The 22437-nt window shown below is 39.2% G+C and overlaps 1 protein-coding gene across 1 annotated transcript in view; it reads left to right on the top strand.

Annotated features, from left to right (window-relative positions):
* Nucleotides 1-20890, top strand: part of LOC140106001 (uncharacterized) — a 54284-nt gene extending 33394 nt beyond the window's left edge. Inside the window, exons 2-3 of the mRNA XM_072130146.1 lie at nucleotides 12310-12388; nucleotides 17117-20890. Of these exons, the coding sequence (XP_071986247.1) occupies nucleotides 17253-18443 (1191 nt within the window). The 5' untranslated portion in view covers nucleotides 12310-12388; nucleotides 17117-17252 and the 3' untranslated portion in view covers nucleotides 18444-20890. The remainder of the gene's footprint in view (nucleotides 1-12309; nucleotides 12389-17116) is intronic.
* The last annotated feature ends 1547 nt before the right edge of the window (nucleotides 20891-22437 follow it).

Genomic DNA, 22437 nt, shown 5'->3' on the forward strand with positions numbered 1-22437 from the left:
AGTAATAAATGTGGAGCAGTCAGTAATAAATGTGATACAGTCAGTAATAAATGTGATACAGTCAGTAATAAATGTGATGCAGTCAGTAATAAATGTGGAGCAGTCAGTAATAAATGTGGAGCAGTCAGTAATAAATGTGGTGCAGTCAGTAATAAATGTGATGCAGTCAGTAATAAATGTGATGCAGTCAGTAATAAATGTGATGTAGTCAGTAATAAATGTGATGCAGTCAGTAATAAATGTGGAGCAGTCAGTAATAAATGTGATGCAGTCAGTAATAAATGTGGAGCAGTCAGTAATAAATGTGATACAGTCAGTAATAAATGTGATGCAGTCAGTAATAAATGTGGAGCAGTCAGTAATAAATGAGATGTAGTCAGTAATAAATGTGATACAGTCAGTAATAAATGTGATGCAGTCAGTAATAAATGTGATGTAGTCAGTAATAAATGTGGAGCAGTCAGTAATAAATGTGATACATTCAGTAATAAATGTGGAGCAGTCAGTAATAAATGTAGTGCAGTCAGTAATAAATGTGATACAGTCAGTAATAAATGTGATACAGTCAGTAATAAATGTGGTGCAGTCAGTAATAAATGTGGTGCAGTCAGAAATAAATGTGGAGCAGTCAGTAATAAATGTGATACAGTCAGTAATAAATGTTATACAGTCAGTAATAAATGTGATACAGTCAGTAATAAATGTGATGCAGTCAGTAATAAATGAGATGTAGTCAGTAATAAATGTGATACAGTCAGTAATAAATGTGATGCAGTCAGTAATAAATGTGATGTAGTCAGTAATAAATGTGGTGCAGTCAGTAATAAATGTGATGCAGTCAGTAATAGATGTGGAGCAGTCAGTAATAAATGTGGAGCAGTCAGTAATAAATGTGGAGCAGTCAGTAATAAATGAGATGCAGTCAGTAATAAATGTGGAGCAGTCAGTAATAAATGTGATACAGTCAGTAATAAATGTGGAGCAGTCAGTAATAAATGTTATACAGTCAGTAATAAATGTGATACAGTCAGTAATAAATGTGATGCAGTCAGTAATAAATGTGATGCAGTCAGTAATAAATGAGATGTAGTCAGTAATAAATGTGGAGCAGTCAGTAATAAATGTGATGCAGTCAGTAATAAATGAGATGTAGTCAGTAATAAATGTGGAGCAGTCAGTAATAAATGAGATGTAGTCAGTAATAAATGTGATGCAGTCAGTAATAAATGTGATGCAGTCAGTAATAAATGTGGAGCAGTCAGTAATAAATGTGGAGCAGTCAGTAATAAATGAGATGTAGTCAGTAATAAATGTGATGCAGTCAGTAATAAATGAGATGTAGTCAGTAATAAATGTGGAGCAGTCAGTAATAAATGAGATGTAGTCAGTAATAAATGTGATGCAGTCAGTAATAAATGTGATGCAGTCAGTAATAAATGTGGAGCAGTCAGTAATAAATGTGATGCAGTCAGTAATAAATGTGATGCAGTCAGTAATAAATGTGGTGCAGTCAGTAATAAATGTGATGCAGTCAGTAATAAATGTGACACAGTCAGTAATAAATGTGATGCAGTCAGTAATAAATGTGGTGCAGTCAGTAATAAATGTGATGTAGTCAGTAATAAATGTGGTGCAGTCAGTAATAAATGTGATGCAGTCAGTAATAGATGTGGAGCAGTCAGTAATAAATGTGGAGCAGTCAGTAATAAATGTGGAGCAGTCAGTAATAAATGAGATGCAGTCAGTAATAAATGTGGAGCAGTCAGTAATAAATGTGATACAGTCAGTAATAAATGTGGAGCAGTCAGTAATAAATGTTATACAGTCAGTAATAAATGTGATACAGTCAGTAATAAATGTGATGCAGTCAGTAATAAATGTGATGCAGTCAGTAATAAATGAGATGTAGTCAGTAATAAATGTGGAGCAGTCAGTAATAAATGTGATGCAGTCAGTAATAAATGAGATGTAGTCAGTAATAAATGTGGAGCAGTCAGTAATAAATGAGATGTAGTCAGTAATAAATGTGATGCAGTCAGTAATAAATGTGATGCAGTCAGTAATAAATGTGGAGCAGTCAGTAATAAATGTGGAGCAGTCAGTAATAAATGAGATGTAGTCAGTAATAAATGTGATGCAGTCAGTAATAAATGTGGAGCAGTCAGTAATAAATGTGATGCAGTCAGTAATAAATGAGATGTAGTCAGTAATAAATGTGGAGCAGTCAGTAATAAATGAGATGTAGTCAGTAATAAATGTGATGCAGTCAGTAATAAATGTGATGCAGTCAGTAATAAATGTGGAGCAGTCAGTAATAAATGTGATGCAGTCAGTAATAAATGTGATGCAGTCAGTAATAAATGTGGTGCAGTCAGTAATAAATGTGATGCAGTCAGTAATAAATGTGACACAGTCAGTAATAAATGTGATGCAGTCAGTAATAAATGTGGTGCAGTCAGTAATAAATGTGATGCAGTCAGTAATAAATGTGATACAGTCAGTAATAAATGTGATGCAGTCAGTAATAAATGTGGAGCAGTCAGTAATAAATGTGGTGCAGTCAGTAAAAAATGTGATGCAGTCAGTAATAAATATGGTGCAGTCAGTAATAAATGTGATGCAGTCAGTAATAAATATGGTGCAGTCAGTAATAAATGTGATGCAGTCAGTAATAAATGTGGAGCAGTCAGTAATAAATGTGATGCAGTCAGTAATAAATGTGGAGCAGTCAGTAATAAATGTGATACAGTCAGTAATAAATGTGATGCAGTCAGTAATAAATGTGATGCAGTCAGTAATAAATGAGATGTAGTCAGTAATAAATGTGGAGCAGTCAGTAATAAATGTGGTGCAGTCAGTAATAAATGTGATGCAGTCAGTAATAAATGTGATGCAGTCAGTAATAAATGTGGAGCAGTCAGTAATAAATGTGGTACAGTCAGTAATAAATGTGATGCAGTCAGTAATAAATGTGGAGCAGTCAGTAATAAATGTGGTGCAGTCAGTAATAAATGTGATACAGTCAGTAATAAATGTGATGCAGTCAGTAATAAATGTGATGCAGTCAGTAAAAAATGTGGAGCAGTCAGTAATAAATGTGATGCAGTCAGTAATAAATGTGGAGCAGTCAGTAATAAATGTGATGTAGTCAGTAATAAATGTGGAGCAGTCAGTAATAAATGTGGAGCAGTCAGTGATAAATGTGGAGCAGTCAGTAATATATGTGGAGCAGTCAGTAATAAATGTGATGCAGTCAGTAATAAATGTGGAGCAGTCAGTGATAAATGTGGTACAGTCAGTAATAAATGTGATACAGTCAGTAATAAATGTGATGCAGTCAGTAATAAATGTGGAGCAGTCAGTAATAAATGTGGTACAGTCAGTAATAAATGTGATACAGTCAGTAATAAATGTGATGCAGTCAGTAATAAATGTGGAGCAGTCAGTAATAAATGTGGTGTAGTCAGTAATAAATGTGATGCAGTCAGTAATAAATGTGGAGCAGTCAGTAATAAATGTGATGTAGTCAGTAATAAATGTGGAGCAGTCAGTAATAAATGTGGAGCAGTCAGTAATAAATGTGGAGCAGTCAGTGATAAATGTGGAGCAGTCAGTAATATATGTGGAGCAGTCAGTAATAAATGTAATGCAGTCAGTAATAAATGTGGAGCAGTCAGTGATAAATGTGGTACAGTCAGTAATAAATGTGATACAGTCAGTAATAAATGTGATGCAGTCAGTAATAAATGTGGAGCAGTCAGTAATAAATGTGGTACAGTCAGTAATAAATGTGATACAGTCAGTAATAAATGTGATGCAGTCAGTAATAAATGTGGAGCAGTCAGTAATAAATGTGGTGTAGTCAGTAATAAATGTGATGCAGTCAGTAATAAATGTGGAGCAGTCAGTAATAAATGTGATGTAGTCAGTAATAAATGTGATGTAGTCAGTAATAAATGTGGAGCAGTCAGTAATAAATGTGATGCAGTCAGTAATAAATGTGGAGCAGTCAGTAATAAATGTGATGTAGTCAGTAATAAATGTGGAGCAGTCAGTAATAAATGTGGTGCAGTCAGTAATAAATGTGGAGCACTCAGTAATAAATGTGATGTAGTCAGTAATAAATGTGGAGCAGTCAGTAATAAATGTGGAGCAGTCAGTGATAAATGTGGAGCAGTCAGTAATATATGTGGAGCAGTCAGTAATAAATGTGATGCAGTCAGTAATAAATGTGGAGCAGTCAGTGATAAATGTGGTACAGTCAGTAATAAATGTGATACAGTCAGTAATAAATGTGATGCAGTCAGTAATAAATGTGGAGCAGTCAGTAATAAATGTGGTGTAGTCATTAATAAATGTGATGCAGTCAGTAATAAATGTGGAGCAGTCAGTAATAAATGTGATGTAGTCAGTAATAAATGTGGAGCAGTCAGTAATAAATGTGGTGCAGTCAGTAATAAATGTGATGTAGTCAGTAATAAATGTGGAGCAGTCAGTAATAAATGTGGTGCAGTCAGTAATAAATGTGATGCAGTCAGTAATAAATGTGATGTAGTCAGTAATAAATGTGGAGCAGTCAGTAATAAATGTGGAGCAGTCAGTAATAAATGTGATGTAGTCAGTAATAAATGTGGAGCAGTCAGTAATAAATGTGGTGCAGTCAGTAATAAATGTGATACAGTCAGTAATAAATGTGGAGCAGTCGGTAATAAATGTGATGCAGTCAGTAATAAATGTGGAGCAGTCAGTAATAAATGTGATGTAGTCAGTAATAAATGTGATGCAGTCAGTAATAAATGTGATACAGTCAGTAATAAATGTGATGCAGTCAGTAATAAATGTGGAACAGTCAGTAATAAATGTGGAGCAGTCAGTAATAAATGTGATGCAGTCAGTAATAAATGTGGAGAAGTCAGTAATAAATGTGATGCAGTCAGTAATAAATGTGGAACAGTCAGTAATAAATGTGGAGCAGTCAGTAATAAATGTGATGCAGTCAGTAATAAATGTGGAACCGTCAGTAATAAATGTGGAGCAGTCAGTAATAAATGTGGAGCAGTCAGTAATAAATGTGATGCAGTCAGTAATAAATGTGATGCAGTCAGTAATAAATGTGGAGCAGTCAGTAATAAATGTGATGCAGTCAGTAATAAATGTGGAGCAGTCAGTAATAAATGTGATGCAGTCAGTAATAAATGTGGAACAGTCAGTAATAAATGTGGAGCAGTCAGTAATAAATGTGATGCAGTCAGTAATAAATGTGGAACAGTCAGTAATAAATGTGGAGCAGTCAGTAATAAATGTGGAGCAGTCAGTAATAAATGTGATGCAGTCAGTAATAAATGTGGAGCAGTCAGTAATAAATGTGATGCAGTCAGTAATAAATGTGGAGCAGTCAGTAATAAATGTGATGTAGTCAGTAATAAATGTGATGCAGTCAGTAATAAATGTGGAGCAGTCAGTAATAAATGTGATGTAGTCAGTAATAAATGTGATGTAGTCAGTAATAAATGTGGAGCAGTCAGTAATAAATGTGATACAGTCAGTAATAAATGTGATGTAGTCAGTAATAAATGTGATACAGTCAGTAATAAATGTGATGTAGTCAGTAATAAATGTGGAGCAGTCAGTAATAAATGTGATACAGTCAGTAATAAATGTGATGCAGTCAGTAATAAATGTGATGCAGTCAGTAATAAATGTGGAGCAGTCAGTAATAAATGTGGTGCAGTCAGTAATAAATGTGGAGCAGTCAGTAATAAATGTGGAGCAGTCAGTAATAAATAAGATGCAGTCAGTAATAAATGTGGAGCAGTCAGTAATAAATGTGATGCAGTCAGTAATAAATGTGATGTAGTCAGTAATAAATGTGGAGCAGTCAGTAATAAATGTGATGCAGTCAGTAATAAATGTGATGCAGTCAGTAATAAATGTGATGCAGTCAGTAATAAATGTGATGCAGTCAGTAATAAATGTGGTGCAGTCAGTAATAAATGTGATGCAGTCAGTAATAAATGTGGTGCAGTCAGTAATAAATGTGATGCAGTCAGTAATAAATGTGATGTAGTCAGTAATAAATGTGGAGCAGTCAGTAATAAATGTGGTGCAGTCAGTAATAAATGTGATACAGTCAGTAATAAATGTGGAGCAGTCAGTAATAAATGTGATGCAGTCAGTAATAAATGTGATGCAGTCAGTAATAAATGTGATGTAGTCAGTAATAAATGTGATGTAGTCAGTAATAAATGTGATGTAGTCAGTAATAAATGTGATGCAGTCAGTAATAAATGTGATGCAGTCAGTAATAAATGTGATGTAGTCAGTAATAAATGTGATGCAGTCAGTAATAAATGTGGAGCAGTCAGTAATAAATGTGGAGCAGTCAGTAATAAATGTGGAGCAGTCAGTAATAAATGTGGTGCAGTCAGTAATAAATGTGATACAGTCAGTAATAAATGTGATGTAGTCAGTAATAAATGTGGAGCAGTCGGTAATAAATGTGATGCAGTCAGTAATAAATGGGAACAGTCAGTAATAAATGTGATGTAGTCAGTAATAAATGTGATACAGTCAGTAATAAATGTGATGCAGTCAGTAATAAATGTGATGCAGTCAGTAATAAATGTGATACAGTCAGTAATAAATGTGATGCAGTCAGTAATAAATGTGGAACAGTCAGTAATAAATGTGGAGCAGTCAGTAATAAATGTGATGCAGTCAGTAATAAATGTGGAACAGTCAGTAATAAATGTGGAGCAGTCAGTAATAAATGTGGAGCAGTCAGTAATAAATGTGGTGCAGTCAGTAATAAATGTGATGCAGTCAGTAATAAATGTGATACAGTCAGTAATAAATGTGGAGCAGTCAGTAATAAATGTGGAGCAGTCAGTAATAAATGTGGAGCAGTCAGTAATAAATGTGGAGCAGTCAGTAATAAATGTGGTGCAGTCAGTAATAAATGTGATACAGTCAGTAATAAATGTGGAGCAGTCAGTAATAAATGTGGAGCAGTCAGTAATAAATGTGGAGCAGTCAGTAATAAATGTGATGCAGTCAGTAATAAATGTGGAGCAGTCAGTAATAAATGTGATGTAGTCAGTAATAAATGTGGTGCAGTCAGTAATAAGTGTGATGTAGTCAGTAATAAATGTGATGCAGTCAGTAATAAATGTGGAGCAGTCAGTAATAAATGTGGAGCAGTCAGTAATAAATGTGAAGCAGTCAGTAATAAATGTGGAGCAGTCAGTAATAAATGTGGAGCAGTCAGTAATAAATGTGATGCAGTCAGTAACAAATGTGATGCAGTCAGTAATAAATGTGGAGCAGTCAGTAATAAATGTGGTACAGTCAGTTATAAATGTGGAGCAGTCAGTAATAAATGTGATGCAGTCAGTAATAAATGTCAGTAATAAATGTGATGCAGTCAGTAATAAATGTGATGCAGTCAGTAATAAATGTAGAGCAGTCAGTAATACATGTGATGCAGTCAGTAATAAATGTGGAGCAGTCAGTAATAAATGTGATACAGTCGGTAATAAATGTGATGTAGTCAGTAATAAATGTGATGCAGTCAGTAATAAATGTGATGTAGTCAGTAATAAATGTGGAGCAGTCAGTAATAAATGTGATACAGTCAGTAATAAATGTGATACAGTCAGTAATAAATGTGGTGCAGTCAGTAATAAATGTGGAGCAGTCAGTAATAAATGTGGTGCAGTCAGTAATAAATGTGATGTTGTCAGTAATAAATGTGATGCAGTCAGTAATAAATGTGGTGTAGTCAGTAATAAATGTGGTGTAGTCAGTAATAAATGTGATGCAGTCAGTAATAAATGTGGTGCAGTCAGTAATAAATGTGATGCAGTCAGTAATAAATGTGATGTAGTCAGTAATAAATGTGGAGCAGTCAGTAATAAATGTGATACAGTCAGTAATAAATGTGATACAGTCAGTAATAAATGTGGTGCAGTCAGTAATAAATGTGATGCAGTCAGTAATAAATGTGATGCAGTCAGTAATAAATGTGGAGCAGTCAGTAATAAATGTGGAGCAGTCAGTAATAAATGTGGTGCAGTCAGTAATAAATGTGGTGTAGTCAGTAATAAATGTGATGCAGTCAGTAATAAATGTGGTGCAGTCAGTAATAAATGTGATGCAGTCAGTAATAAATGTGATGTAGTCAGTAATAAATGTGGAGCAGTCAGTAATAAATGTGATACAGTCAGTAATAAATGTGATGCAGTCAGTAATAAATGTGGAGCAGTCAGTAATAAATGTGGAGCAGTCAGTAATAAATGTGGTGCAGTCAGTAATAAATGTGATGCAGTCAGTAATAAATGTGATGCAGTCAGTAATAAATGTGATGTAGTCAGTAATAAATGTGATGCAGTCAGTAATAAATGTGGAGCAGTCAGTAATAAATGTGATGCAGTCAGTAATAAATGTGGAGCAGTCAGTAATAAATGTGATACAGTCAGTAATAAATGTGATGCAGTCAGTAATAAATGTGGAGCAGTCAGTAATAAATGTGATGCAGTCAGTAATAAATGTGGAGCAGTCAGTAATAAATGTGGAGCAGTCAGTAATAAATGTGATGTAGTCAGTAATAAATGTGATGCAGTCAGTAATAAATGTGATGCAGTCAGTAATAAATGTGGAGCAGTCAGTAATAAATGTGATGTAGTCAGTAATAAATGTGATGCAGTCAGTAATAAATGTGATACAGTCAGTAATAAATGTGGAGCAGTCAGTAATAAATGTGATGCAGTCAGTAATAAATGTGGTGCAGTCAGTAATAAATGTGGAGCAGTCAGTAATAAATGTGATGCAGTCAGTAATAAATGTGATACAGTCAGTAATAAATGTGATGCAGTCAGTAATAAATGTGATACAGTCAGTAATAAATGTGATACAGTCAGTAATAAATGTGATGCAGTCAGTAATAAATGTGATGCAGTCAGTAATAAATGTGGTGCAGTCAGTAATAAATGTGGAGCAGTCAGTAATAAATGTGATGCAGTCAGTAATAAATGTGATACAGTCAGTAATAAATGTGATGCAGTCAGTAATAAATGTGATACAGTCAGTAATAAATGTGATACAGTCAGTAATAAATGTGATGTAGTCAGTAATAAATGTGGAGCAGTCAGTAATAAATGTGGTGCAGTCAGTAATAAATGTGATGCAGTCAGTAATAAATGTGGAGCAGTCAGTAATAAATGTGGAGCAGTCAGTAATAAATGTGGAGCAGTCAGTAATAAATGTGATGCAGTCAGTAATAAATGTGGAGCAGTCAGTAATAAATGTGGAGCAGTCAGTAATAAATGTGGTGCAGTCAGTAATAAATGTGGAGCAGTCAGTAATAAATGTGGAGCAGTCAGTAATAAATGTGATGCAGTCAGTAATAATAAATAGGAGGAGACACTCTCGGTCACTACCTGATTTTAAGGGGGTGCAATGTTTTTATTGTCAGCGTTATGACGTGATCTCTTGTGTTCAATCAGTCTTGGTGCCCCATATCCCTAATAGATCTCACATGGTCGTGAAACATGAGGTTAAGATCTCTCATTGTTTTACCAATATATAACTGTTTGCAAGGGCAAAATATTACATCACTCGTCATCATGCAAGTCAAGAAATGTCTGATCTTTATTTCGTGTCCCCCAATCCATAGAGGTCTAGAGCACGGTCCTCAACCGCCAAGTCAAAGACAAGACCAGTCCGAGGGACACCCCATCCCTGGCCGTGGCCAAGAGAACTTAAAAAGAAAAACTGTATACTTACCTGTGACACTCCTCTTCTCCTCTTCTCCTCTTCTCCCCTCGGCTCCAAGTTCTTCTCTGCCCCTTGGGCTCCCGGCGAAGGAATGTCTATGCGCTCTGCCCTTATACACACTGTGACGCTGACGATTACATTAATTGCTGTATCAATAAGGGGGTCATATAAATTACATTTAGACAAGAACAAATACAAGTACAAAATACAAAAACAATAGAAATCCCACAAAAAAATGAAAGGAGAATCCTGAGTGAAAGATTGGCTTCCAATGTATATGGGAGGGTTAATAGAGACAGGAAGTGACGGGGCAAACCCAAACAGAAGGGTTCAGGTTATGTTTGAAGCTTTGGAAGGTGGAGGATAGATAGTCTAAGGATCAGAGTTTGGGGGAAGCAAGCAAAAAATACTTGACACTTTGGGGCACATTTACTTACCCGTCTGCTGGAGTTCTCCAAAAGTGCATTGTCCGTGTATAATGTCCCCGGAGTTCACCTTCTTCCTCCTGGTGCATGTAAGTGCATTGTCCGTGTATAATGCGCTGTGCGGGGAGTCACTAAGATCCTGCGCCCGATATCCTGCATGTGTCACTTCCCCGCTCAGGTCCCTGGAGTTCACCTTCTTCTTCCTGGTGCATGTAAGTGCATTGTCCGTGTATAATGCGCTGTGCGGGGAGTCACTAAGATCCTGCGCCCGATATCCTGCATGTGTCACTTCCCCGCTCAGGTCCCCGGAGTTCACCTTCTTCTTCCTGGTGCATGTAAGTTCATTGTCCGTGTATAATGCGCTGTGCAGGGAGTCACTAAGATCGTGCGCCTGATATCCTGCATGTGTCGCTTCCCCGATCAGGTCCCCGGAGTTCACCTTCTTCTTCCTGGTGCATGTAAGTGCATTGTCCGTGTATAATGTGCTGTGCGGGGAGTCACTAAGATCCTGCACCCGATATCCTGCATGTGTCTCTTCCCCGCTCAGGTCCCCAGAGTTTACCTTCTTCTTCCTGGTGCATGTAAGTGCATTGTCCGTGTATAATGCGCTGTGCGGGGAGTCACTAAGATCCTGCGCCCGATATCCTGCATGTGTCACTTCCCCGCTCAGGTCCCCGGAGTTCACCTTCTTCTTCCTGGTGCATGTAAGTTCATTGTCCGTGTATAATGCGCTGTGCAGGGAGTCACTAAGATCGTGCGCCTGATATCCTGCATGTGTCGCTTCCCCGATCAGGTCCCCGGAGTTCACCTTCTTCTTCCTGGTGCATGTAAGTGCATTGTCCGTGTATAATGTGCTGTGCGGGGAGTCACTAAGATCCTGCACCCGATATCCTGCATGTGTCTCTTCCCCGCTCAGGTCCCCAGAGTTTACCTTCTTCTTCCTGGTGCATGTAAGTGCATTGTCCGTGTATAATGCGCTGTGCGGGGAGTCACTAAGATCCTGCGCCCGATATCCTGCATGTGTCACTTCCCCGCTCAGGTCCCCGGAGTTCACCTTCTTCTTCCTGGTGCATGTAAGTGCATTGTCCGTGTATAATGCGCTGTGCGGGGAGTCACTAAGATCCTGCGTCCGATATCCTGCATGTGTCGCTTCCCCGCTCAGGTCCCCAGAGTTCACCTTCTTCTTCCTGGTGCATGTAAGTGCATTGTCCGTGTATAATGTGCTGTGCGGGGAGTCACTAAGATCCTGCACCTGATGTCCTGCATGTGTCGCTTCCCCGCTCAGGTCCCCGGAGTTCACCTTCTTCTTCCTGGTGCATGTAAGTGCATTGTCCGTGTATAATGCGCTGTGCGGGAGTCACTAAGATCCTGCGCCCGATATCCTGCATGTGTCTCTTCCCCGCTCAGGTCTCTGGAGTTCACCTTCTTCTTCCTGGTGCATGTAAGTGCATTGTCCGTGTATAATGCGCTGTGTGGGGAGTCACTAAGATCCTGCGCCCGATATCCTGCATGTGTCGCTTCCCCGCTCAGGTCCCTGGAGTTCACCTTCTTCTTCCTGGTGCATGTAAGTGCATTGTCCGTGTATAATGCGCTGTGCGGGGTGTCACTAAGATCGTGTGCCCGATATCCTGCATGTGTCACTTCCCCGCTCAGGTCCCCTGAGTTCACATTCTTCTTCCTGGTGCATGTAAGTGCATTGTCCGTGTATAATGTGCTGTGCGGGGAGTCACTAAGATCCTGCGCCTGACATCCTGCATGTGTCGCTTCCCCGCTCAGGTCCCCGGAGTTCACCTTCTTGATCTAATATTGATTTCTTCTGTTCAAATAACCTTATGGTAATGAGCGAGTACATGTCTTGTTAGTTGCTCCTTTGGCCACATTTATCACTTTTGTGCGCCTAAGTGTAGGAGTTGCGCCTAAATTCTGGCGTACTGTTGCACCAGAATTATCACAAGCTACAACCATCTTTGAATCTGTTAATTTCCTGTTTCTTATTAATCACTTTGCTTTAACACAGTTTAGGCACAATTTTGGCGCAGTTTAGGCGCAATGTTAGATTCGGGCAGTTACATGTGATCCTGCTACAAGCTCTTCTCTGCTTCTCCCACAGCCCAGAATGAAGATAACACTCACAGCAGCACCCAGGTGTGTGACACCCAGCACCCAGTGACCTCCTCAGCAGCTCCCAGGTGTGTGACACCCTGCACCCAGTGACCTCCTCAGCAGAGGCTTCTCCTAGTGGGGATCCCCCAGTGCTGGTCTCCTGCTGCCCCCCTGTAATTCTGCCCAGTATCCTCCTCAGACACCAGTGTGGTCATCCTGCTACACGGGGGACACTTCTCTGTCCTGTCTGCAAAATTCTGCAAACTTCTCTCCTGTCCTGCTCTGAGCTGAGGCTCCTGCAGAATGTTTTGTAAATAGAAGGTGATGAACCTTGCAGGTCCTGTCTGTAATGTCTGTATTATCTGTACTAGTGTCTGCAGTGTCTGTATTATCTGTACTAGTGTCTGTAGTGTATGTAGTGTCTGTATTATCTGTACTAGTGTCTGTAATGTCTGTATTATCTGTACTAGTGTCTGCAGTGTCTGCATTATCTGTACTAGTGTCTGCAGTGTATGTAATGTCTGTATTATCTGTACTAGTGTCTGTAATGTCTGTATTATCTGTACTAGTGTCTGCAGTGTCTGTATTATCTGTACTAGTGTCTGCAGTGTATGTAATGTCTGTATTATCTGTACTAGTGTCTGCAGTGTATGTAGTGTCTGTATTATCTGTACTAGTGTCTGCAGTGTATGTAATGTCTGTATTATCTGTACTAGTGTCTGTAATGTCTGTATTATCTGTACTAGTGTCTGCAGTGTCTGTATTATCTGTACTAGTGTCTGTAGTGTATGTACTGTCTGTATTATCTGTACTAGTGTCTGCAGTGTATGTAGTGTCTGTATTATCTGTACTAGTGTCTGCAGTGTCTGTATTATCTGTACTAGTGTCTGCAGTGTATGTAATGTCTCTATTATCTGTTCTAGTGTCTGCAGTGTATCTAATGTCTGTATTATCTGCACTAGTGTCTGTAGTGTCTGTAATGTCTGTACTAGTGTCTGTAGTGTATGTAGGGTGTGTATTATCTGTACTAGTGTCTGTAGTGTATGTAGTGTCTGTATTATCTGTACTAGTGTCTGCAGTGTATGTAGTGTCTGTATTATCTGTACTAGTGTCTGTAGTGTCTGTAATGTCTGTATTGTCTGTACTAGTGTATGCAGTGTATGTAATGTCTGTATTATATGTACTTGTGTCTGCAGTGTATCTAATGTCTGTATTATCTGTACTAGTGTCTGTAGTGTATGTACTGTCTGTATTATCTGTACTAGTGTCTGCAGTGTATGTAGTGTCTGTATTATCTGTACTAGTGTCTGCAGTGTCTGTAATGTCTGTATTATCTGTACTAGTGTCTGTAATGTCTGTATGATCTGTACTAGTGTCTGCAGTGTATGTAATGTCTGTATTATCTGTACTAGTGTCTGCAGAGTATCTAATGTCTGTATTATCTGTACTAGTGTCTGTAGTGTATGTAGTGTCTGTATTATCTGTACTAGTGTCTGCAGAGTATCTAATGTCTGTATTATCTGTAGTAGTGTCTGCAGTGTATGTAATGTCTGTAGTATCTGTACTAGTGTCTGCAGTGTATGTATTGTCTGTATTATCTGTACTAGTGTCTGTAGTGTATGTAGTGTCTGTATTATCTGTACTAGTGTCTGCAGTGTGTGTATTATCTGTACTAGTGTCTGCAGTGTATGTAGTGTCTGTATTATCTATTCTAGTGTCTGCAGTGTCTGTATTATCTGTACTAGTGTCTGCAGCGTATGTAGTGTCTGTATTATCTGTACTAGTGTCTGCAGTGTATGTAGTGTCTGTGTTATCTGTACTAGTGTCTGTAGTGTATCTAATATCTGTACTAGTGTCTGCAGTGTATGTAATGTCTGTACTAGTGTCTGTAATGTCTGTATGATCTGTACTAGTGTCTGCAGTGTATGTAATGTCTGTATTATCTGTACTAGTGTCTGCAGAGTATCTAATGTCTGTATTATCTGTACTAGTGTCTGTAGTGTATGTAGTGTCTGTATTATCTGTACTAGTGTCTGCAGAGTATCTAATGTCTGTATTATCTGTAGTAGTGTCTGCAGTGTATGTAATGTCTGTAGTATCTGTACTAGTGTCTGCAGTGTATGTATTGTCTGTATTATCTGTACTAGTGTCTGTAGTGTATGTAGTGTCTGTATTATCTGTACTAGTGTCTGCAGTGTGTGTATTATCTGTACTAGTGTCTGCAGTGTATGTAGTGTCTGTATTATCTATTCTAGTGTCTGCAGTGTCTGTATTATCTGTACTAGTGTCTGCAGCGTATGTAGTGTCTGTATTATCTGTACTAGTGTCTGCAGTGTATGTAGTGTCTGTGTTATCTGTACTAGTGTCTGTAGTGTATCTAATATCTGTACTAGTGTCTGCAGTGTATGTAATGTCTGTACTAGTGTCTGTAGTTTCTGTAATGTCTGTATTATCTGTACTAGTGCCTGCAGTGTATGTAATGTCTGTACTAGTGCCTGCAGTCTATGTAATGTCTGTATTATCTGTTCTAGTGTCTAGCAGTGTATGTAGTGTCTGTATTATCTGTACTAGTGTCTGTAGTGTCTGTAATGTCTGTATTGTCTGTACTAGTGTCTGCAGTGTATGTAGTGTCTGTATTATCTGTACTAGTGTCTGCAGTGTATGTAATGTCTGTATTATCTGTACTAGTGTCTGCAGTTTATGTAATGTCTGTATTATCTGTTCTAGTGTCTGCAGTGTATCTAATGTCTGTATTATCTGCACTAGTGTCTGTAGTGTATGTAATGTCTGTACTAGTGTCTGCAGTGTATGTAATGTCTGTATTATCTGTACTAGTGTCTGCAGTGTATGTAGTGTCTGTATTATCTGTACTAGTGTCTGCAGTGTATGTAGTGTCTGTATTATCTGTACTAGTGTCTGCAGTGTATGTAATGTCTGTATTATCTTTACTAGTGTCTGCAGTGTATGTAATGTCTGTATTATCTGTTCTAGTGTCTGCAGTGTATGTAGTGTCTGTATTATCTGTACTAGTGTCTGTAATGTCTGTATTGTCTGTACTAGTGTCTGCAGTGTATGTAATGTGTGTATTATCTGTACTAGTGTCTGCAGTGTATGTAATGTGTGTATTATCTGTACTAGTGTCTGCAGTGTATGTAATGTCTGTATTATCTGTACTAGTGTCTGCAGTGTATGTAATGTCTGTATTATCTGTACTAGTGTCTGCAGTGTATGTAATGTCTGTATTATCTGTACTAGTGTCTGCAGTGTATGTAATGTCTGTATTATCTGTACTAGTGTCTGCAGTGTATGTAATGTCTGTATTATATGTACTAGTGTCTGCAGTGTATCTAATGTCTGTATTATCTGTACTAGTGTCTGTAGTGTATGTAATGTCTGTATTATCTGTACTAGTGTCTGCAGTGTATGTAGTGTCTGTATTATCTGTACTAGTGTCTGCAGTTTCTGTAATGTCTGTATTATCTGTACTAGTGTCTGTAATGTCTGTATGATCTGTACTAGTGTCTGCAGTGTATGTAATGTCTGTATTATGTGTACTAGTGTCTGCAGAGTATCTAATGTCTGTATTATCTGTACTAGTGTCTGTAATGTCTGTATGATCTGTACTAGTGTCTGCAGTGTATGTAATGTCTGTATTATCTGTACTAGTGTCTGCAGTGCATGTAATGTCTGTACTAGTGTCTGCAGTGTATGTAATGTCTGTATTATCTGTACTAGTGTCTGCAGTGTATGTAATGTCTGTATTATCTGTACTAGTGTCTGCAGTGTATGTAATGTCTGTATTATCTGTACTAGTGTCTGCAGTGCATGTAATGTCTGTACTAGTGTCTGCAGTGTATCTAATGTCTGTATTATCTGTACTAGTGTCTGTAGTGTATGTAATGTCTGTATTATCTGTACTAGTGTCTGCAGTGTATGTAATGTCTGTATTATCTGTACTAGTGTCTGCAGTGTATGTAGTGTCTGTATGATCTGTACTAGTGTCTGCAGTGTATGTAATGTCTGTATTATCTGTACTAGTGTCTGCAGTGTCTGTATTGTCTGTATTATCTGTACTAGTGTCTGTAGTGTTTGGCTGAGCTCTGCTGCTGGGAATGAGCTTCTCTTCACAGGGGCTCAGTGTTACTTCTCAGTAACAATCGGGCTGAATTGTTTTTGCGCCTGAATGAAAAGTCGCAAGTGATGAATATTATTAGCCGCAACAAAACATCTAGATTGGTAGGATAAATGAGGGAAAAGCTGCTTATTTTTGCTGCGCGACTAGTTTGGCATTTAGTCGCAAAAATGGCGAATAAACGGTGCGCCAGTATGAAAATAGAACAGAAAAAACAAGTGATACATGTGGCCCTTTATTTTTAGAGTCTCTATGGTATTATTATAGCTTTTATACAGTAATTATATAGTATTTTTTTAGCTATCTTTATAAGTTCTTCTCCTTAGGCTCAATAAAATCTTCAGAGAAATGTTATTGTGCTGTGATTATCCATATCCTCAGATTGATGGGGTTCCAACACTCAGCACCCCGGTCAATGAATTAATGGGAATGTGATGTATAGCCCCCTTATCTCCCAAAGGGAATGGAGCGACTGTTTTCTGCTTCACCTGTTTATCTTCTTTTGACTATGTGGCTGTCTCCTTGGTGTTGGACTCCCACCAGCCTGTACTTTTCTGTGGTTATGTTATCATTACTTTCAGCCTGAGACGTCTTTATGACAATGTGTTTTATGAGCCTCTGTATATATGTAGCTACGTTTGAATATCAGATAATATAACAAGAACTGTTACTTTTTCGTCAGGCCTCTTGTCCTTGGATACAGTCACTGACTTTCAGACATACATTGAAGCCGCGTCCATTGGGATAACCCGTGAAGAAGCGCCTAAGAAAGGATCTTTTTAGGAACCGTCACTTTAGTCAGTTGATACATAATTTATATGATGAATTCTGTTCCTTCACTGGAAAAGGGTCACAAATACCACATCTTCATCAGCTATAGTAGCGGAGACTCCATCTGGGTGTCCGGTCTTGTCAACAAACTTGAGAACACTCTTCCAAATCTTAAAATCTGTTACCACGAGCGGGATTTCATCCCCGGGAAGACAATAATAGATAATATGGTTGAGTGTATCCAAAGCAGCCAAAAGACTGTGATGGTTCTAAGTCCTGATTTTGTACGCAGCGGCTGGTGTTTGTTTGAAGCCAAGTTGTCCATATTTCAGGACTGCATGCTGCATAAAGCAATTGTCCCGATAATGTTGAGGCCTTGCCCGATACCTCTTCAGCTTAGTCACCTGACTTACCTAGAAGCTGACGATGAGCAGTTCTTTGAAAAACTATGCGATGTCCTCCTGGGAAACAATGATGAAATGGTCCATTCTACTGCGCTGGTCCATTATCAGCCGTCACTACTGTACAATGGAAAGAACATTCTGACTTTACCTGCTGTCAACGAGGAGAGTGAGAATTGGCAGCCGGGGATGTATTCCTGCGCCTATGTCCCAGACCCACTGAAGGTTGTACTGGAAGACACCAAAGTGTACAAGGAAGTAATGGAGAACATCAATGATATTCCCGTGACTCGCTCTTGTTTGCGTTTTACCACTTGCAGAGTGCTGCTATGTATGATAATTGTTCTTTTGTTCATTACATTTGCTTTGTTCTGTGGAGTTCTTTTTGCTATGAACTTTGCACATTTTTGGGGTATTCTCATATACTCTCCTTTTGCCATGGTTCTTGTCTTACTGCTCACAGTGCTAATTAATATTTTATGCTGGAGCTCAAGGCATAACAAGAGAATGATGCAAAGAATGGTTCAGAAAACCTGTCAGGCAAACCTCATACTGAGTAAGTATTCGGTGCTGGCCGGCTGCTCGTCTAGAACACAACTGTTTTTTGTGTATGTGTCTTTACTCCATTGTAAAGAAACCGTTTTGAATACGTTTGGTCATGACAGCAAAGTAGCGGGAGAAATGTGGGAGAGGTCCATCAGCAATTATTCCTCTGACTATGCCTGTTGTTTAGCAAAAAACCATTTCCCTTTTACTTCTGTCCCTTTTCCTGGCCACACGGAGGAGAGGATCTGCTTTTGTCAATACATTTCCATGCAACTCGCTGCAGGAAGCTAAAGGCAACGGAATCATTAGCAACATGGCTTATTGTATGAACCCCGTGGTTATTACCCTTCCTAAGGCTGCGACCCATTAATATAGTTATTAATATATGTTGTAGTGGCCCCAAACCATATAATTATTCTTGTTACTGCTATAATTCGTAACTTTAATAATAATTATCTTTATTTATATATAGCGCCATCATATTCCGTAGCGTTTTACAAATCATAGGGGACATATACAAATGAAATAACACATTACACAGTACAGACATATCCAGGGCCGGCTCCAGGTTTTAGTAGGCCCCTGGGCGACAGAGCCTTAGTAGGCTGTCCTCCAGTAACCACACTGCCCCACTACACCGTGTAGCCACACTGCCCCCCTACCCCTGTGGACACACTGCCCCCTCTACCCCTGTAGACACACTGTCCCCCTCCAGTTACACTGCCCCCCTCCAGCTACACTGCTCCCCTCCGGGAAAGAAAAAAACCCCACCTTTCCTCGCTCTCCGGAGCAGCGCCAACTTCCTTTGGGATGTGCCTGCCGTAGGCACCGGATCTGAAGCTGGCAACACGTGATCCAATGACATCATAATGTGCTCCAGCTTCAGAGCGGATGGATACAGTGCGGAGCGCCGCTTCAGGGGAACGAGGAAAGGTGAGTTTTGGATTCTGCCTCTACTGTATGCTCCTCTCCCGACAAGCGCAGCATAGAGCCAGAAAAGTACAGGAGCCGGATGGTGATAATTTGTACAAGTGTCTTAAAGCGACACTGGCACAATTGATCTGCGGGCCCGAGTGGGCCCCTCCAGCACCCAGGGGCCCCGGCACTTGCCCGAGTTAGCCGTGTGCTGGCGCTGGGCCTGGACATATGGAACAATTGGAAGTGAGGGCCCTACTCACAAGAGCAGCCATAGTAACAGTGATTCCCCCCTCCAGTAGCTAGTAATCACAGTGATCCCCCCTGTAGTCACAGAACCTGGTTAAATGGATAGGTGAGCAGTGTCTTAGTCTCTAAGACCATTGGAAAATATATTAGGTGACCCCTGTAAAATGGTCCTTAATCCTTTATCAGTATCTCATACATCATGGAAGAGTGGGACTACCATTGTGCTCAATCTGTGGTACCTAGGACCCCAGTTTTGGTGTCTCTTAAAGATGAGTATCTCATCTCCAAAACTACACCAGGACACTGTATAGGTACTACAGAACAGAGAAAAACCGCTATTAAAGTCATAGTTTGGAATGAAAGTATCACTTTTGGCTACAAACTACACCTTTAACGGGGAATAGTAACACAATAGTGAATAGATACAAATTGCCTGAATCTGCCATCCTTTAAAATGACAGCAGTGTAGTTGGTGGTGCCACAGATGGAAAGTTATGACTGTTAGTAATAAATGTACTGATCTTAGTGATAAGAAGATGTCGTGGTCCGATTGGCGTTATTCTTTATAACAATTTCAAATTTTACAGAACTTGTCAAAAATTTGTAGTTTTCAATATTTTAAGTTTTCATCATTTTACTGACTTATTTTTTTGCTTTAGCTGTATGTTTTTTTTTTTGCAAAGTAACCAAAAAATACAAGTGAAAAAAAGGTTTTTACGGTTCAGCTCATCTCTAGTACGTGGGATGTACCATAAGATCGCATTACTGGGGCCACCAAGCAGGGGCTCAGCTCTTTCCCCGGCATGTCAGGGCTTTCTAAGCACTTTCGGGAGTTGCATCATGGTGATGTTTCTTCTCTGTCATTCCCATAGAACACGTGCCCCGCCCCTTAGAGGAGGGGGCTGGACTTTTCGCTCTCGTGAAGCTTACTGGATTTCTATTCTGCAAACTAGATATCGGCAAGGTCTGAACTAGAAGACTGATCTAATACTTTATATTGAATGACTAACCATGTGTTTTTGCTTTTGGTCCTTAGTGTTGACCGGAAATCATGATTATCTCGTTGATGCTTAAATACTCTGTGATTTGTCATACACATAAGGCTACGACTAAGAACCTCTTGGTTCGAAACGCGTCAGTTTCTTCTCACGTCTACTAATGTTTTTATCTTATTAATTGTTCCTAATAAAGTGGATCCTTTTAATACATTTTTGGGAGCTGGACAAACTTTCTTTTTTTCTACTGTTGTAACCAAAAAATAACACTTATGCAGGTGAGAGGAGAAATGTTTTTGAGTTATTTATGTTTCTTTTCTTTATATTTTTTTAATTGTTGCAATGCTTAAAAAAAGTCCCATAAGTGAACTCGAACAAGATTTATTTATTTCCATGTAACGTGCAGTGTATAGGACATTTATCTGTAAAGACCCATAAGTACACGGCAGTCTGCGAGCCAATGTCCAGCCGCTCCCTTAAAGGAAATCTACCACCAGGATGAAGGATTGTAAACCAAGCCACTGACATAATGCTGTGTGCCCCCTTTGGCAGGATCTGCTCTTCTTTTAGCTTCTTATGTCCTTGTTTTTTAAGAAAAAAATTATGCAAAAGAGGGGCACTTAGGCTCCATTAACATGTATTTGCATAATTATAAAAAACATTGTTTTGTAAAAACCAGCGCACAAGAAGCTAAAAGAAGAGTGGATCCTGCCAGAGGGAGCACATACCTGGATGTAGGTGTGCTTGGTTTACAATCCTTGATTTACAGATAACCCCTAGTTACAAAGGGACTCCTGTGCCCACTGTCTGGTAATGTACTGAATGTTAGTCCCAGGCTGCAATAATAAAATTAAAGGCGTCTTCATTGAAACGTAAATGGGTGGGCCACTCCTTTACATAAATTGCCTATGTGCCTTTACTGCCTTTATGATAATCCCTGAATGCTAACCAATTCATTCATCATCCCTGATGCTTCCTTTATTGCTGTGTGCAGACTCTCCGTGCCCTCTGCATAGACATGAAAACAAAGATCCTTCACTGATAAATAGGAGGGACCTGCAGCAGGAGATTAGGAGTCATCCTGCTCCCTCCCCCTCCCCTCTCCCTGTGTTTGTCAGTGAGATTAAGGACGGACCGAAGGAGTGAGAAATAGGAAGTTGTGTAGAGATAACAGGGAAAGGCTGAAGCTCTCACAGAAGGCAAAGACACAGGGACATGTACATGCAAGAGATTTATCGAAAAGTAACCGCCCCTTTAATCCTTGTTCCTTTGTCAACACAAACATTTTTTAAATCCAATTGTCACAGGGGATGAAACAGAATTTGTCTAGTGTTACATTACAGAATATACCTGCTCCTACTCTATACAAATTCAACTTAGGAAGGAACCTAAAGAACCCATCCTGCACGTAACCCTGTGGTAAAGAAATGTTATCTATCTAAACACTATCCGGTCAATACCTTACAGCGCTATTATAAAATATGAGTGTCACATGTCAGCCTCATTTTCTATAATATTCTGCCAAATCCATAACTCCAAGGCCTTGTCCAGTGTATAGGCCATTTATCTGTATGAACATATAACTTGTAATCGAAGCAATAACTGCCTGTAACTAGGAACATTAAAAGCTCAATCTTTATTTACTATGATACGAAAAATAAGGCTCATAACCAGAAGGAGCCTTGCACTTGTTCTGTGCACATACCGGCTCAGGTACCCCCTCTGGGGCCAAATGTGCATCAGCCAACCATCTACATGTGTACTCCGGTACACAACTTCACAAACTTCCAAAGATATCGGCCCATTGGAGGAGCTACTAAAGTGCTAGAACCGAGCCGATGATAGGGCTTCCCCCCAATTGTATCTCATGACTTCCATTCAAGTGTAAACATCCTATAAAGCCGCGCGTTACAATATTCTCAGTGTGCACGGCACAACAGTGCACTAACGCGTTTCCCTGCTAATGGTCGGCGTAGGTGTGAAGTGGATTATACAGAAGTATAGCGCATAGCACCCGAGCCACGGCGAGCCATGGCGAGCCATAACGCACCACTAATATTCTGACCCGTCCTATTCTATCAATGCGCTGCACTGTCTAGGACGGCGGAGTTATCTATTCCGTGCAT

Source organism: Engystomops pustulosus, chromosome 11 (genome assembly GCF_040894005.1).
Source record: "Engystomops pustulosus chromosome 11, aEngPut4.maternal, whole genome shotgun sequence".
Lineage (NCBI taxonomy): Eukaryota > Metazoa > Chordata > Amphibia > Anura > Leptodactylidae > Engystomops > Engystomops pustulosus.